We start from the raw sequence: 17,259 nt of genomic DNA on the forward strand, positions 1-17,259 counted from the left end.
ATATTCATATCTGTAGTTATGAAATTCTCAAAACTATTTCCTGTTGTTGACATTCATTGCCCTTTTCTCATCATTGAGCAGAAAGGTAATAGATAAATTAGTAACAGATGACAATAAATAATATATAATCTCCAGAAGATAAAAATATATTCTAGATATTCTGTATGTTTCTGCAGGACAAAGTAGCCATGAAGTTTTTCATCTTTGCCTGCCTGTTGGCTGTTGCTCTGGCAAAGCATGTAAGTATATGGAGATACAAGTTTTTTTTTTAATTTAAATCTATAAAAAGAGTGAAGTCTTTACTACATGAAAAGGATACGAACATTGGAAGTGATGGACAGAGACCAAGTGTGTGCCTTGTAATCTGTGATCAATGATAACGTGCTCTGCCTACACAGAATATAAAGGTTAACAATTATTCTACAAACTGTCTTTGCTGTAATGTTGTAGAGGTTAAATATATAAGAATAGGAAGAAGGAAGAAGGGATAACTTATCCTCCATGATATGTTGTAATATAGTTCAGAACTTTCTGGAGAAACCATTCTCACTTCTCATCATGTTTCTAAGGTTTAAGATAGCTCTATCCCAAAGCCAACTGTCAAAGAAATCCAAATTCCAATGAATTTACCCACAACACAGTGTTTTAAAATTTTATTGCCATTAGACATCAGAGAAAGAGATTCACCTTGGCATTGCAGTCAATAAGTCATAAATTTGTGTTTGTTTTTGTTAATTATGTAGGAGATAAAGCCCTGATTCTCCAGTGAGGTAAAGCACTAATTATGAAGACGGATGCTGACAACTAATAGTACAAAACAAGTCTCTGGTTTATCTCATTCCCAATAGTCATTTAATAATTGTGACATTAGTACAAAAATAATGGTGGGCACTCCAGATACTACAGATGCAATTCCAATCCTTCTAGAATAAGGACTCATGCACATCTGCAACTATATTTGGCATTGATTTCTGGATGTGTTTGTACCCACACACACATAACAGATACCCAAGTCTCTTCAGGTGTCACCCAAAGAATTGGTTGTTCTCCTGATATGTATTTTATATAAAAATCAAAGATAAAAGAAAACAAATATATGCAGAGGACAATTAAAATTTTTCCTTCCATCTTTGTTGTTGACATTTGCAAAAATGTGTGATGGGTTCTCACATAAAAACATTGACAGTACAGAACAAGTTATTTTACTGGAAAGTAATGAGTTAATTATCCATGAGAGTAAAAGTTTGGCAATGTAGTCAAAGGTTAAGTATTTTATTCTGAATTATTGTATAATGGGTGTGAACTAATGATTTTTTGAATAGTGCCAAAAACCACAAATAAGGAATCAAAACTCATTATCAATTTCTTTTTCCAAGGAATCTGCCAGCATTGAGCAAGAAGTAAGTCATAACTTCATATGTTAAATATATTTTAAAATAATTTATCATTTTATAAAGCTGTAAAAATGAATGCCATTTATTATTTCAGAAGTGTAAGAAGGACAGAAATGTGGTCTTCCAAGCAAATCAGGTAAAATTATCTATTCATGCCTTTGTGATGATTACTGAAATGTATTTTATGTCCATTATGAGTTATTTTTCCATTACCAATGTATTATTTTTTAATATCTGTCAAATAGGTGATGTTTTTATTGTCTTAACTGCTGTGAAATAACATGAAAAGATCTCAGAAAAACATTTATATTTTATTTGTGACTGTGTTTTCAAAGTGTCATCCATCTGAAAAAATTATTTTTTTTACTTTTTTTCAGTTGTAAATAGAACAATACCTTTATTTTGTTTATTTATTTTTATGTGGTGCTGAAGATCAAACCCAGAGCCTCACACATGTGAAGCAAGCACTCTACCGCTGAACCACCTCCCCAGCCCCATGGAATTCTTATTAATAGACCCTCACTTTTCCTTCATTCTGAACTTTTAAAACTACCATTTTATATTTTCCAAGCATTACTTTATGCCAAAAAATGCTATTCAGGAATTATAGGAAATTATAAATAAAGTCCTCTTGAATTAATTATAGGAAATTATAAATAAAGTCTTCTTTTATTTATAAAGTCCTCTTGAATCAGGACTTTAATTACCCCCAATTTTTTTAATCCAGTAGGCATGCTACCTTGATTTCAAGTCTGATCATATTGTGTTGTATAAGTCTAGTTGAAATTAGCATAGATTAAAATGTATTCAATGACAAAGAAATTTGAAAATGAGGAAGGAAACAGGCACTTGCCCTTCCTAATTCAATGAACAATTCAATTGAAAAATATTAATTTGTCTATGAACCAGCTAACCCACTAAATACCTCCCCCTAAGTTTCCACAAAGAACAGAGATTAAGTCATTTTGTGACTTTAATTATTTACATTATTAAATGTTTTTATTAAAATTTACTCTTTTAAGCTTAAGTAAATTTGTTTTTTAAACAGTGAGTACAGCCCACAAAATTCCTCCCTCATAGTACTTACATTTCAATTCACCATTCACAACGTGTTTCTTTCCAATTGAAATTTTTTTATGTAATTATACATACCCACAAAAAATGAATTAATTATTATGCTTCTCTCTGTGGTAGATGGATTTTATCTTTATATTCAGTAGACTACATTTAAAAACAATGATATAAAGATATGTCTAACTCTTTTTAAACCAGGAAGCAACAAGCAAGATAGATGAAATGGTAAAATGCTTTTATTAATCTTAACATCATTAGATTGACAGCATTTATGCTTAATTTTAAAGATTAATAGTATTCCTCTTTTACTAAACCAGAAACTAATACTTTAATCCTTAAAAATTATAATTTTACTCCAACTGCATTAGTTTTATTACAAGTTTTCCCTTACTCTCACAATGGAGATACTGCCTTTGAAATAACAGATAATGCCTGCTTCTCCCATTTGTGTTTCAAAGGTGATAAACAATTAGTACCTATAAAGCCTGATTTTAATGTTTTTATTTAAACTTTTCTGTTGAAGTTCCATATTAATTAATGATTAGGTAGATAATTAATATGGAACATACCTAAAACAGGTACTGATATTTGAGGAACACTGTTGAGGATTCCATTTCTTCTTCTTATAAATTTTTTAAATTTTTGTTTTTATTTTTGAAGGTACCATCTCACAGTTCATCTAGTGAGGTAAGATATTATTTCCTTTGAAATCAAAAAACATTGCTGTCAGGAAATAGCAGCTTTCTAATACTGTTCTACATAATGTGATGATCTCTAGCAAATACACATCTGAATATTTAGGGAAGAAATGGGAACAACTTGCAAATGACTCAAAACCATATTGGGGAGACTTAAATTGACTATGTTCAGAAGAAACATCATTTATTCTACCTCTTATATTATATATATCTGACTCCATAGGAAATTGGATTTTAAATCAAGTCTGAGCGAAATCAAGGGATTGTCATTTGCCTTAAGCATAGCTTTACTTTGGAAACCTTAATGTGATTTAGAGGTGAGGTTCTCAAACAGGAGAGTGTTCCCTGAGAAGTAGCATCAGCAGCACTTTCTAAAAAAACTAAGAGAAAAACAAAATCTTGGGCCTTGGGCCCTATGGGAAAACTTACAGAATGAGAAACTCTGGATTGGGGATAAGCAAACTATTTTAGCAAGGCTTCTGGTGGTAATACACATTAACCTTTGAGAAACCTTTTTTTAGAACTTTAAACAGAGTTTGGGTTAGAAATTATGCAGATTGCCAAAACCTGAAACACCTCTGTTGATAGAAATAGGTTACAAGGGAGTCTTGAAAGAGCTGGCAGCAGCATCATGGATCATGGCCTTGTGACCATAAGTAACATCTAAATTCTTCATAGTCAGTGTCTTAAGAAGCATACCTCAGTTTCACCAATTTAAGTCTCACTTTACCAAGTCGGGTCTATATTGTTTCTCTCTTTTATTTATTTTTTGTTTGGTGTGGGGAGGGCGGTATCACTTGGCCTTACTCCATAAGACACAAGAAATTCTCTAAATAATGTAAAATTCATAAATTTTTATTCACTTTTTATTCAAAAAGTAAACATATTTAACTCATGCTGTTATTTTGGCACAAAGAGAATAACAAAGAGACCAAGTTTTAATAAATATTTAACTTGCTTAATTATTAATAAATGACTTAATATCTTACTACTAGTGGGTTAAACTCTGAATGTTTTTTTTTAATTGTCTCTAATTTTCTTGTAAAATTATTTAATGATAACTACTGCTATGCATTCAAGTAAAGCTACTTCTCATCTTGTTCCTTTAGGAATCTGCTGACGTCACTGAAGTAAGTAATCACAATTCAATTAAATTAATATCACTAGTAATATATTTGCTTTTTATTTCTCTTACATGTGCTTTGATTTTTAACAGAAAAAGGAGCAGTCTGAGGAAGAAAATGTCTACCTAAAACAGCTGGTAAGTTTTTTATGCAATTTATTACTTCAAATAAAACAATATATTTTACAATTCTTTCTCTTCAAGATGATCACATCATTTCTTCTCAATAAAAATATTTAGCACCAATTTTATGATAAATTACTTTTTACTATTATGACTATGATATGAAAATGTAGTCTTAATAAATAATAATGAAAACAGCATTTTTTGAAAAAAAATCCAAATAGAAGAGTTACAAATCTCAGAAAACTAATTTATTGAGCCTCCACTGTTTTATCATATAATCACATAATTAGTCACTCAGCTACTTTTTCTCAATAAAAATTTCATGAGATACTTTTATCCACTTTTTTTTCAAAGTTTTCACAAAATAACAGGACTCAGCTTCTTTTTAAAATAGCAACAAGAATTGATTAGTTAAGGTCAAATGCTACTAAGTGCTCTTATTCTAAGCCCTATGAGGTCATGTTACCTGGCTGCTGTGGACAAGAGAAATGTGCAGTACAAGAAAGAATGAGACTTCAAAGTCAGGTGATTTCATTTCCAACTTTAGGTCCCCAAGGTCTTCCTTAATCTCTTTAAAACTATGTTTTCCTTAAATGAAAATGAAGCTAGTAATAATATTTCAGCAGGCTTTATAGGGTGATGTCAGAAGACATACATAAATTATATAACAGAAATCTCAAAAAATGCATGAAAAGATAGCAACTATTATTAAGTTTATATATATGCAGAAAATGTATTCTAAATCTTTTAAAACAGAGATAGCTTCATATTGAGTAGTTCAAAACAAAAACTCTAAAATAAAACTGTTGTACAGAAAATTAAGTTCCCTATAGCTTTTTTTTCATTTTTTTCTGAAATTCTAATCAAATTCTCTTCTTGTACCACTGTCTAGCCAACATTTATGCCCAATTTTAAAAACATATTGATATTCTACACATCAACTTACTTATCCATCTGTATGAAGTAGAAGCCAAAAATGAAATTGCCATTTTAGGTGATTCCATAATTATTACTACGGTAACTTATGGTCAAGAAGCCATTGCCAAATCAAAGTAGGAGCACACTATATTATTTATTCAGCTGGACACACATGACAGGTGCTATACAAATCATTTGGCATGTCTTTCAAACAAGACTTCAAGGTAAATGACGCTCATGAGAGGTCAACAACTAGCCCAGGCGAAGGGGAATATAAATTGAATTGTCCCTCAGTCTAAGCACCAGCTTTCTTCAACCAGATATGGAAAAAAAATTGACAAAGTGAGATGAATTTCAACATAATTCTCCACTTCTTTTCTTATACATTATTTTGTTTTTACACTTATTAAAAACCTTACTTCACTAGAATCCTAAATTATCCAGATGATTTGCTTCAATTCTGAAGTTCACTTTATTCATATTTATAGTGAATTTTATATTTAAAATGTCTTATGTGGTCAATTTGGTATAATTTAACTATTATCTAAATAAAATATTTAATTCATTTGATTTTGTCCAGATATGCTCTGATCATATTAGGTACTCATATGTACATTTCTTTCCTTCTAGAACAAAATCCAACAATTTTACCAGCAAGCTTACTTCCCCCAATACCGTCAGGTTTATCGTCATCAGCAGAGAGTTTTGAACCCATGGAATAGCTTTAAGAAAAATGTCAATCATGCTATTTCCATTCCGGTGAGATGTGCATTTTTGCTTGTTTTTATTTATTATTTTTTAATAAGTTAACTAGAAGAAAAATATCCAGTCAGTATCAATGTAGATAGTAGAGCAAATTTCAATAACATTTTCTAAAACAAACTTTAAAGCAAACCTATTAGAAAGAACTAACAGTAATTACAATGTTTTCAACTGTCCTAAATATTCACTTACATGTCTTTGACTTGATTCTGACAGCAAGTCTCTGAAGTGGATAGCAGTAAAGAATATCATTTCCATTTTTAAAAAGGAAATGAAATTTTAAAAAACTGAGATCAGTTGCCAAAGTTTTAGTTAATATCTCCCTTTAATCTTATAAAGCCTTTTGGGCTTAAGGAACTCTTTCAAACATGAGGAACAAGTTCTAGAGGAGGAAATAGAATATGGGGTCTAAATTACAATTTGAGATTTGGGTTCAGAATACTAAAGATTGGGTTCCACATTCACTAAAAGTCTAAGTGACCTTGGGCATATGCTCTTCCCCTTTCTGTGCTTCCCATTTATTGGATATGAATGGCTTTCCTAGGTAGCCCTTAGAAATTAAGGAACCACCATCATTAAAGGAAATATGCTTATATTGTTAGTTTGAGCATTAGATGACTAAGGAATATTATAAAAGTCAAAGTCTGTTTTCATCAAAAATAGAAAAGTAAGTAATCACAATTCAATTAAATTAATATCACTAGTAATATATTCGCTTTTTATTTCTCTTACATGTGCTTTGCTTTTTAACAGAAAAAGGAGCAGTCTGAGGAAGAAAATGTCTACCTAAAACAGCTGGTAAGTTTTTTATGCAATTTATTACTTCAAATAAAACAATATATTTTCAATTCTTTCTCTTCAAGATGATCACATCATTTCTTCTCAATAAAAATATTTAGCACCAATTTTATGATAAAATTACTTGTTACTATTATGACTATGACATGAAAATGTAGTCTTAATAAATAATAATGAAAACAGCATCTTTTGAAAAAAAATCCAAATAAACTTAGAAGAGTTACAAATCTCAGAAAACTAAGTAATTTACTTGAGCCTCCACTGTTTTATCATATAATCACATAATTAGTCACTCAGCTACTTTTTCTCAATAAAAATTTCATGAGATACTTTTATTCACTTTTTATTCAAAGTTTTCACAAAATAACAGGACTCAGCTTCTTTTTAAAACAGCAACAAGAATTGATTAGTTAAGGTCAAATGCTACTAAGTGCTCTCATTCTAAGCCCTATGAGGTCATGTTACCTGGCTGCTGTGGACAAGAGAAATGTACAGTACAAGAAAGAATGAGACTTCAAAGTCAGGTGATTTCATTTCCGACTTCAGGTCCCCAAGGTCTTCCTTAATCTCTTTAAAACTATGTTTTCCTTAAATGAAAATGAAGCTAGTAATAATATTTCAGCAGGCTTTATAGGGTGATGTCAGAAGACATACATAAATTATATAACAGAAACCTCAAAAATGCATGAAAAGATACCAATTATTATTAAATATATATATATATATATATATATATATATGCAGAAAATGTATTCTAAATCTTTTAAAACAGAGATAGCTTCATATTGAGTAGTTCAAAACAAAAACTCTAAAATAAAACTGTTGTACAGAAAATTAAGTTCCCAATAGTTTTTTTTTCATTTTTTCCCTAAATTCTAATCAAATTCTCTTCTTGTACCACTGTCTAGCCAACATTTATGCCCAATTTTAAAAACATATTGATATTCTACACATCAACTTACTTATCCATCTGTATGAAGTAGAAGCCAAAAATGAAATTGCCATTTTAGGTGATTCCATAATTATTACTACAATAACTTATGGTCAAGAAGCCATTGCCAAATCAAAGTAGGAGCACACTATATTATTTATTCAGCTGGACACACATGACAGGTGCTATACAAATCATTTGGCATGTCTTTCATACAAGACTTCAAGGTAAATGATGCTCATCAGAGGTCAACAACTAGCCCAGGCGAAGGAGAATATAAATTGAATTGTCCCTCAGTCTAAGCACCAGCTTTCTTCAACCAGATATGGAAAAACAATTGACAAAGTGAGATGAATTTCAACATAATTCTCCACTTTTTTCTTATACATTATTTTGTTTTTACACTTATTAAAAACCTTACTTCACTAGAATCCTAAATTATCCAGATGATTTGCTTCAATTCTGAAGTTCACTTTATTCATATTTATAGTGAATTTTATATTTAAAATGTCTTTTATTTGGTCAAATTGGTATAATTTAACTATTATCTAAATAAAAAATTTAATTCATTTGATTTTGTCCAGATATGCTCTGATCATATTCGGTACTCATAAGTATTGATATATTTCTTTCCTTCTAGAACAAAATCAATTTTATTATGTCCAGAAGATGGCAGAGTTGAGAATCAATGACTATAGATTAACTAGTGGATCTCAGCTCTTAATAAATAAAGGAAGTGGTGACCCTGTCATAAACAGGGTAAACAAGTCAGTTAACTATCCTTCATGTTCTATGAATTATATTCACTGGTGGTGAAATGCATACATTTTAGTTTTTATTCCTGGGGATTCATTTCCCTGCCAGGCAAATCCTGAAGCAGCATGAGCAAGGTCCACAGCTAAAATGGTAAATTTCAAAGTTAGCCTTTAAATCAGCATAGAATTTCACCATTTTGCTAATAATCATCTGAAATATTTAATAATTAAGAATGCATGAAAGTAATGAAATTAGTAAGCAAAAGTCTGGACTAACCTATAATTAGACCACTGTTTGCAAAACAATTCTGTAATATTTATGAACATTATTTTCTTGTAAGTGGAGTAATCACAACTTCAATACATGATATAGGTAAGTAAGTGATTTTTTTGATAAACAAAGAAACTATATGAAGTTATGTCAACATCATGAGAATTTAATAAATTATATATATATATGAAAAATCCTAAGTAATTTTAGTGTAAATAAAATAAAAATTACTGCGTGCCAATTCCAATCCAGACCCAAAAAGTAAAATCTACTTCATTTATGAAAAGTAAATGCTACTTCATTTATCTCTTAAAAAAACAAAGAGAGAGAAGAGGGCTAGGGTTGTGGCTCAGCAGTAAAGTGCTCGCCTAGCATGTGTGAGGCCCTGAGTTTGATCCTCAGCACCATATAAAAATAAATAAAATAAAGGTATTGTGTCCACCTAAAAATAAAAATATGTAATTTAAAAAAGAGAAGATAGTTCAGTGATCAATTGCCCTGAGTTTAATAGAACATTAGTTTCTTCTTTAATTGTACTAGTCTTAACCAACCTCTTCCTTAACTTTTTGTTCTGTACATGACCTCTATTACATCTTTTAATAAAATACTTTTATTTAACTAACAGTAAATTCCAGTTACTTGAAAATAGCTAATATATTATTATTTTGCTATATTTGCATTTTAAGTCAAATAATTATATCAAAAATGCTTGTTCAAAGCTTCTCTTTACTATATGTTAGAAGATATGTGCAGGATATTATTGTTTTCAGTATGTATTATAAAACAATGCATATTTCCTTACCAGAAAATATATAGTATCTTAAAACATTGTAATACTCTTTAGCTGGTTTCCATATACAGTATTTTATATTTTTAAATGCAACAACTTAAAAATCTATAACCTAACACCTAATCCAGTTCTTAAATATAAGAGATATATTGTTAGTCCCATAATTTTTGACACATAGAGAATCACGTATTATTGCTATCATTGGAAAGTATGGGATTTTGCAAAGCTCAGATTCAGATAAAATGTCCATGGAAAACAATGCATATTCCAGGTGGCTATTTGATTAAGCCCTAAAATTGAACCTTTTTTTTTTTACATATAGAAAAAAGAGGAACACTCCTCCACAGAGGTAAGGTGTTTTCACATTAAAATAAAATCTTTGTATCCAGTACCAGATATTAAATTCTGTATAAGACTGTCTTTAAATTATTTTATGGTTAAGGTTAGAGTAATAGAATTAGAGAACATGGAAATTTAAAAATGTAGCAATGTTAAAAGTCATTTTAGGGGAGCAGCCTAAAACTGTAACAAAGTTAGCAGAATTATATTTGTGACTACCAGACACTAGCAAAAATGTTCAATACCATCTCCTTTACTGGAAGTCACTGAATAATCATATTACTTCAGGAGTCATGGTGTCTGTTTTAGGTTGTACAAACTGACCAAGAGGGTCCCTTCTATGCTTCCAAGTAAGGACTTGAGTTCATACATTTAGTGCTAATTTCCAGAAATCTTCCTACCAATGCTTCAGAATACATGTCTAAAGGCACCCTGAATGTTACTTAAAAATTTGGTTAATTTTGTTGGGTTTTATTTTCCTTCTAAAACACCAAAAATAGCATGGTAGGAAACAACATTTGAAAAATATGTAATTATTTTTTTCCCCTAAGGAACCTACCAGAATCTCCCAAGAGGTAAGTCCTAACTAATACAATTAAATAAATTTTAAGGTTTTTTTTTAAATGTCATACATAATAAGCATTGTTTACTTAGCTTGATTATATGCAGTACTTAATTGATGAACTAAATTCGGTATTCCTGCTATGAGAAATGGAGATCTTATTATTTAGCAGTTTTAATTCTTATTAATTCCCAGAATTTTAAAATTTATTGTTACTCTAGCTGCTTAATTGTGTAAATATTTACCAAATATTTTTATGATATTTAATCTAACAGAAATTTTATATAAACCCTACCCACAACATACGTATGAATACTTTAATACAGAAATACCTATTTAATGAAATTGCAATAAATGCAGTATTATTTAAATTCTTCTTTAATATATTAATATATTAACTAAGTTAAACTTATCAATCTATTCATTTAAGAAGCATGCATTTAGCAAATACTATTTCCCTTGCATGATTTTATATCTTGAGGATTCAAAAATGCATAAAAAGGCAAAACACTCCATGTTACATTCCATTAAAGTCATGAATATGTGTTTTTTTCTTTGGAGAACTCAGATATAATTTGAGCATTAAAAATAAACTAATTATTATTTTTCTCAATGTTTTTTTTCTTGCTACATCCAAAAATAAAATCTGTCTTATCAATAAAGTGGAAACACTAAACAATGTGTTTAACTTGTGTATTCTTTATTTAAGGAAACCTTAAAGAAGATTGCTGATTTGGTAAGGGTGTTTATTTATATACAACTATATTTGATTTAAAATTTAATGGGAAGAACAAGCATTCTTATGAACTCCTTTTAATAAATAAGGAAATCAGTTTCATTGTATAAAAGCACAATTTTTATTAGGCCCCTTGACTACATTTTTCTTAATTGTTCTTAATTCTCTCAGTTAAAGATTTCTATCTTCATATACATCTTGTCTACGTTTTACACTATTTTAACAAAAAATATGGAATTTTTAATTTTTTGAAGAAAAAATACATTTTTGCTGTTCCATTTTGTCCATTAGAATGATGATCATGTTGGTAAAACCAAAAGTTCTATCACACTATTATTTTTTGAAAAAAGTTTCTCCTCAATTAACTTGGTCTTCATATTTTTATTCTTTTTATTGTTCTTTTTATTTATCAAGGACACTTCTAGCAGCTCATCTAGTGAGGCTGGATAAATGGCACTTTGTTTTAAGTTAAAGAAAAAACTAATCCATCAAGAAATAACACTTTTTCTACTGCAATAATTTTCAGAAAATTAATAGCTGCCAATTTTTAACAAAGTCACATCAAAACATATAATAAAAATAACAGAAATACTATGGATAATACATATTTACAAACTTATAACTCAAGTAATTGAATATATATACACGTATATAAAATCATAACTTTCTTCCCATGAAATATGGGAATAATTTCAAAATAAATTATCATTATTGCTGTGGTATGAATTTCTTTAAAAATAAATAAGGGTCTATTTTTTAAGAAAAAATACTTTTGAGCAATTATTGATTGATTCTGGAACACATGCAAATCTCAGAAATGTGTTTTCATTTCAAATGGACTAGATGAGATTACCCATAGAACACAACTGCATTCTTACTTCTCTTGAATACTATGATATGACTTAATTTCTCAAATTGTTTTAAGGTGTTTAAGTGACTATTTTCAAACCACAGGCGATTCTGTAACCAGCTCTTATGGTCCAAAGACATACGTGTCTCAGTAAAAAGACACAGGTTTGTAGTCAGGCAATTTATATTCCAACTCCAGGTCCACTGCCTTTTCTATCTGTGACATTGTTTATTGAGTATTTTTAAATGTCCACTTATTTCCCCATGAAAAACAAACTGAACCCATCTCAGAGCCTTGGTATTTGTGGAAATAATTATTTGTTATATATTTACCTTTTAAAATATAAGTAGTGCCTATTGAACACTTACCTTGTGCCAGGTCATGCCAGGTGCTCTGTATACATCACCTTTTTAATTTTTTTTAATATAACTGGTTTTTATTTATTCTTTTTAATTATACAATACATTAGGATTATTTCAACATACTTATAAAAGCATGGAATTTAATATCCTCTAATTCCATTCCCAGTACTCCCCCTGTTCCCTGCCTTCTACTCTTATTGATCTTTCTGCTATTTACTTATAGGGTTTTTTTTTAATTAGTGCTTTATGGATATACATAATGGTGAAATTTCCTGTGGTATATTCATATATGTTCTGTGACATTTTTAAGTACTTAATTCCTGTTAGCTACAGTATCTTCAACTGAAAAATGAACATAGTAACACTATTAATTCTAAAGACTTTTTGTAATGATCATTTCAGATAATATGCAAAGTCTACAATAGAATGCTGGGAATACAATGAATGTATTATTAGCATAGGCATTGTTATCATCATTCGGCTATACACTCTAAAAATTTCCTCTAAAACTTTTATACTAGAAGCAGTATTTTCTTCATTGAAACCACAGTCCTCCCACATAAAGAGCTACCTTGCTTGGGAAAGTTCTGATTTCTGTGAAGACCTTTATGTTTTTTCAGAGTGTCTCCAGAAGCAGTCTACCATTGTATCCATTACCTGCCATCCATTGCTGTGAAGCCATTTAACAGTCATTCCCTGGGAGTTCAAAAATATCTTTCCACTCACAAAAACTGAAAATTCAACTGTAGGAAGTCAGAAGTTTAATTTTGTATTTATCTCCTACAATAATCTATGATAAGGTAAATGAAACAGAGTGTTAAAAAACTTAAACATGAGGGAAACACCTTGTACATATAATATGTGACAGGGACTATTCAGAATGCTCTCTGAATATTAACTACTAGAATTCTGCAGTGTAAATGATGCTTAGAAAGATGAAGCAACTGCATCAGAGTCATTCCAGAGAGGGAAATCATGAGAAATTATGCTGAACTTCTCTGGTCCTAAAGATCAATATGGTAAAATAAATGATAAAAGGATACACTTATCTTGCTTATTCAAAAAAAATTTTTTCTCACCTTCTTACATACACATTTGCTTTTTTTTCCTCTTAGAAATTTTTATATGAGTGCCTGAATTAACTAGAGGATTTCTTGAACTTTATAGTCACTCTACAATATAGAAAGGTTTACAGCAACTTTTATATTAGTGAACTGCTTTCATTGGGACCTACTTGGAAATTGCCTAAGTACCTAAAGTTATATTTAATTTGATTCTGTCTAGATTTCTTGTGAACCCCGGAGGAGATTTAATGTGAAGTTACTGTTAACAACTGTATTTCCTTGCAGATCAAGATCAACCAATTTCAAACATTCGCCGTCCCCAAATATTTCCAGGTTATTCATCCACAGCGGATAGCTGTAAATTCTTGGGCTCACATTAAGAACATTGCCTACCCATATATTCCCATTGTGGTATGTTTGCCTTTTTTAAATCATAAAATAAAATTATAATTATTATCTTTTATAAAAACAATAACGATGTAAAGAAATGAAATAAAATAATCCCACATTCTCACATAAAAATCAATTCGAATTGAAATAAATACGTCAAGGCCAGTAATGAAATACAAAATATATGCTTCAAATATAATGATATATATAATCATAGCAATGGTGACAGAGAATTGTACTTATATTGGAATTTAATTTCCTAAATATGTTGTTAAATATGGAGTGCATGTATAAATACATATATATATATATATATATATATATATATATATATATATATATCTCCCCTAGATAATTCAAGTGACACACAAATATCTTTAGTGAGTTAAAATATCTCATAATTTATTTTTCTTTCAGAGGAACTTCTAACATTCTTGAACTAACAGCTGCTTCTTGAACTTAGGTAAGTCCCTTTAGGCCTGGATATTGAGCATCGATTCAAACAGGATTTTCAGCTGAAAAGACAACACTAAAGAAAAATCACATTTAAAAAATTTAGTTAAACTTTTAAGTCATAGTTTGATTTGTGAGATATTTTAACTTTTTCTATGAACTTTGATTCACAGATGGAAGGTATCTGTGTAATTTGCACATGTGAGCTTTTTATAAATGTTTAAAAGCAAATTACAGACAATTTCTTTTGTGGATAGATGTGTCCAGCCAACAAAAAGGTTCTGAGAAGAAATCTCCCTAAACATGGGTGGCCAAACTGGTTCATTCTTGACAGTTTCCTTTCACCTTACACCCCTAAACTCAAATTTTTATTTTTGTTAGGGAATGCTATGTGTGCATATATGTGTATAATTTAATCCTATCTTTCATTTGGGTCTCCTGATAATAGAAAGTGGTCAGCAAATTTTCCAGATTATTAAATTGAGAAAAATCATCAGAATCACTAAGGATGAAAGCTGAGATCTAAGTTTCATAAATCACAATATTCACTTTAATGCTATTTAGTCTTTCATTATTTTGCAATTGCTTATCATGGATCCAACAATATAAAACACTGAAATAATGACCCAACCTTCCTTAACCTCAGTTCTAGGAGAAATAAATTTACAAAGAAGTTTACTAGGTGCAATATTAGACTTATAAGCATAATATTGTAGTAGAAAGAAAAAGTTAATTGATTAAGGCCTGAACCAATAGTAAAACCAGAAGTAAACAAAGCAAAGGATGTCAGAATACTTTAAGGCAAAAGTAAATGAAATTGGCAAAATATTTATGAAACTAAACTATAATAAAAAGGTTTCCAATCAAATGGATTGTGAAGGATTTACTTTTGAAGAGTTTTGGTAAATTTTTCTGAAAGGACATTTTGCTAAATATAATTATTTGACAAATCATTAGTCCAAATAAGTCAAGAAATTGTCAATTATTTTAGAAATTAAATATATTTTATGCCTAGTAAACTACTTAGAAATTAAGAATAATTAAAATGTTCCTTCAACATTTTCTCAGAATTATATTTTCATTTAGTAGAATTATTAAATAGAATTTTTTTTGCATGATACTGTATAGAATTTAGCTATTTAACCATAATTTAGTCACTTGTGAAATAAATTCTTAGTAACAACTCATTTGGTACTAGAAACCATGAATTAGTGATAACTATAAGTAATTATATTAGATCTGTCTATGTGTTTGATGTATATGTGTATTATGTACATAAATATGTCTAAGAATTTTATATCTACATATTCCAGAATATACATTTTGGATAACCTAATATGTTCTCTTTATTCATAGGTTTGACTCAAAAAATCATTTCTATATAGTTTTCTCATCTATCACATCATCTCCTACTATCAACATTTCTTGATGTGCTTGTTGAAAAGACAACAATATTGAACTACAAGAAGTTCGTGTGGAATATTTTCTATAGTTAATATTCTTTTTGGTTTATGTTGGATATGTCAGACCTGGATTGTGTGTTCATATTAACTGTACTGATGATTAATTGAGGTCTTTTCATCACTATTTCTGAGATATAGAACACAATAATGTTGCCAAAATATTAAAATATCAAATGCACTTTTAGCTGTATGGTCTTTCTTCTATTCCTTAGTCTTAAAGACCAGATCACTATTACTAGAATAACCTGTTCTATAGCAACTAACTTTATTTAATTTTGAAACTGGCTTGGATAGCACAAAAATAATTTTGTATGTATTTGGGGCCCTTAATTGCAAGTGTGCCTCTCATACCTGATGTACTTGAATGCTACATATTTGGAGGCCTCAACCATAACTTACATTCTCAGCACCATTGAGGCAACTTCCACCAGAGTTCTCAAGTCTCAAATCACAACCTATGCTTACAGATGGTAACACACAATATCACACCGTAAGAAGAAGATCTAATGAGTACTGAAACATTTAGAGGCCATCTATCAAGGGTTTAGACTACTTTCAACAAACATTGATCAGGCATTATTCTAGATGTCATATAATACAACTATGATATGCCAGGTGTATTTCTAGTTGCTTTATACTGGAAAACCAAACAAAGACCCTACTCAATGGGGTTTACATTTTAATCATTGGAGGAAAAGAACAAATATGAAAAGAAGCAATACAGAGTGCCATGTGATGATAATCACACTAAAGAATAGGCAATGGGAGGGTATTTTAGATAGCATGATCAAGAAAGACAATGGTGGCAGGTCAGAGTTTGAGCAGAGAAGTGAAATAATGTGTGAAAGAGAGGAATACAATTCCAATAGAAGACACAGTAAAAGCAAATTCACTGAGGCAAGTGCACACATACTGTGAAGGAAAAGTGCCAAAGAGTTGAGCACTGAGAGAACACCAGGGGACATCAGATAGAGCACTAATCTCTGGGGTATGTAAAGAACTCAAAAAGCACCAAAAAATAAAATAAAATAAAATAAAACCCTATCAATAAATGGGCCAATGAGCTAAACAGACACTTCTCAAAAGAGGATAACAACCAATCAACGAATATATGAAAAAATGTTCATTATCTCTAGCAATTAGAGAAATGCAAATCAAAACTACTATAAGATATCATCTCACTCCAGTCAGAATGGCAGCTATTATGATATAAACAACAATAAGTGTTGGCAAGAATGTGGGGAAAAAGGCACACTCATATATTCCTGGTGAGACTGCAAATTGGTGCAGCCAATATGGAAAGCAGTATGGAGATTCCTTGGAAAACTGGGAATGGAACCACCATTTGACCCAGCTATCCTCTCCTCTGTCTATACCCAAAGGACTACAGGACTCAGCCA

At 30.1% G+C, this 17,259-nt stretch overlaps 1 protein-coding gene across 1 annotated transcript; it reads left to right on the top strand.

Moving 5' to 3' along the window:
- Positions 1-188: 188 nt before the first annotated feature.
- On the top strand, positions 189-15,758 carry LOC124082262 (alpha-S2-casein-like A). The gene is made up of 10 exons (XM_046428730.1): positions 189-239; positions 3,129-3,155; positions 4,276-4,296; positions 4,383-4,427; positions 5,964-6,092; positions 6,849-6,893; positions 9,963-9,989; positions 11,251-11,277; positions 13,839-13,964; positions 15,753-15,758. The coding sequence occupies exons 1-10, from the start codon at positions 189-191 to the stop codon at positions 15,756-15,758; spliced, it is 504 nt and encodes a 167-aa protein (XP_046284686.1).
- Positions 15,759-17,259: the final 1,501 nt, after the last annotated feature.

The sequence above is a fragment of the Marmota monax genome, unplaced genomic scaffold, assembly GCF_021218885.2.
Source record: "Marmota monax isolate L192 unplaced genomic scaffold, Marmota_monax_Labrador192_F-V1.1 WCK01_AAM20220418_F8-fsc00132, whole genome shotgun sequence".
In the NCBI taxonomy this organism is placed as follows: domain Eukaryota; kingdom Metazoa; phylum Chordata; class Mammalia; order Rodentia; family Sciuridae; genus Marmota; species Marmota monax.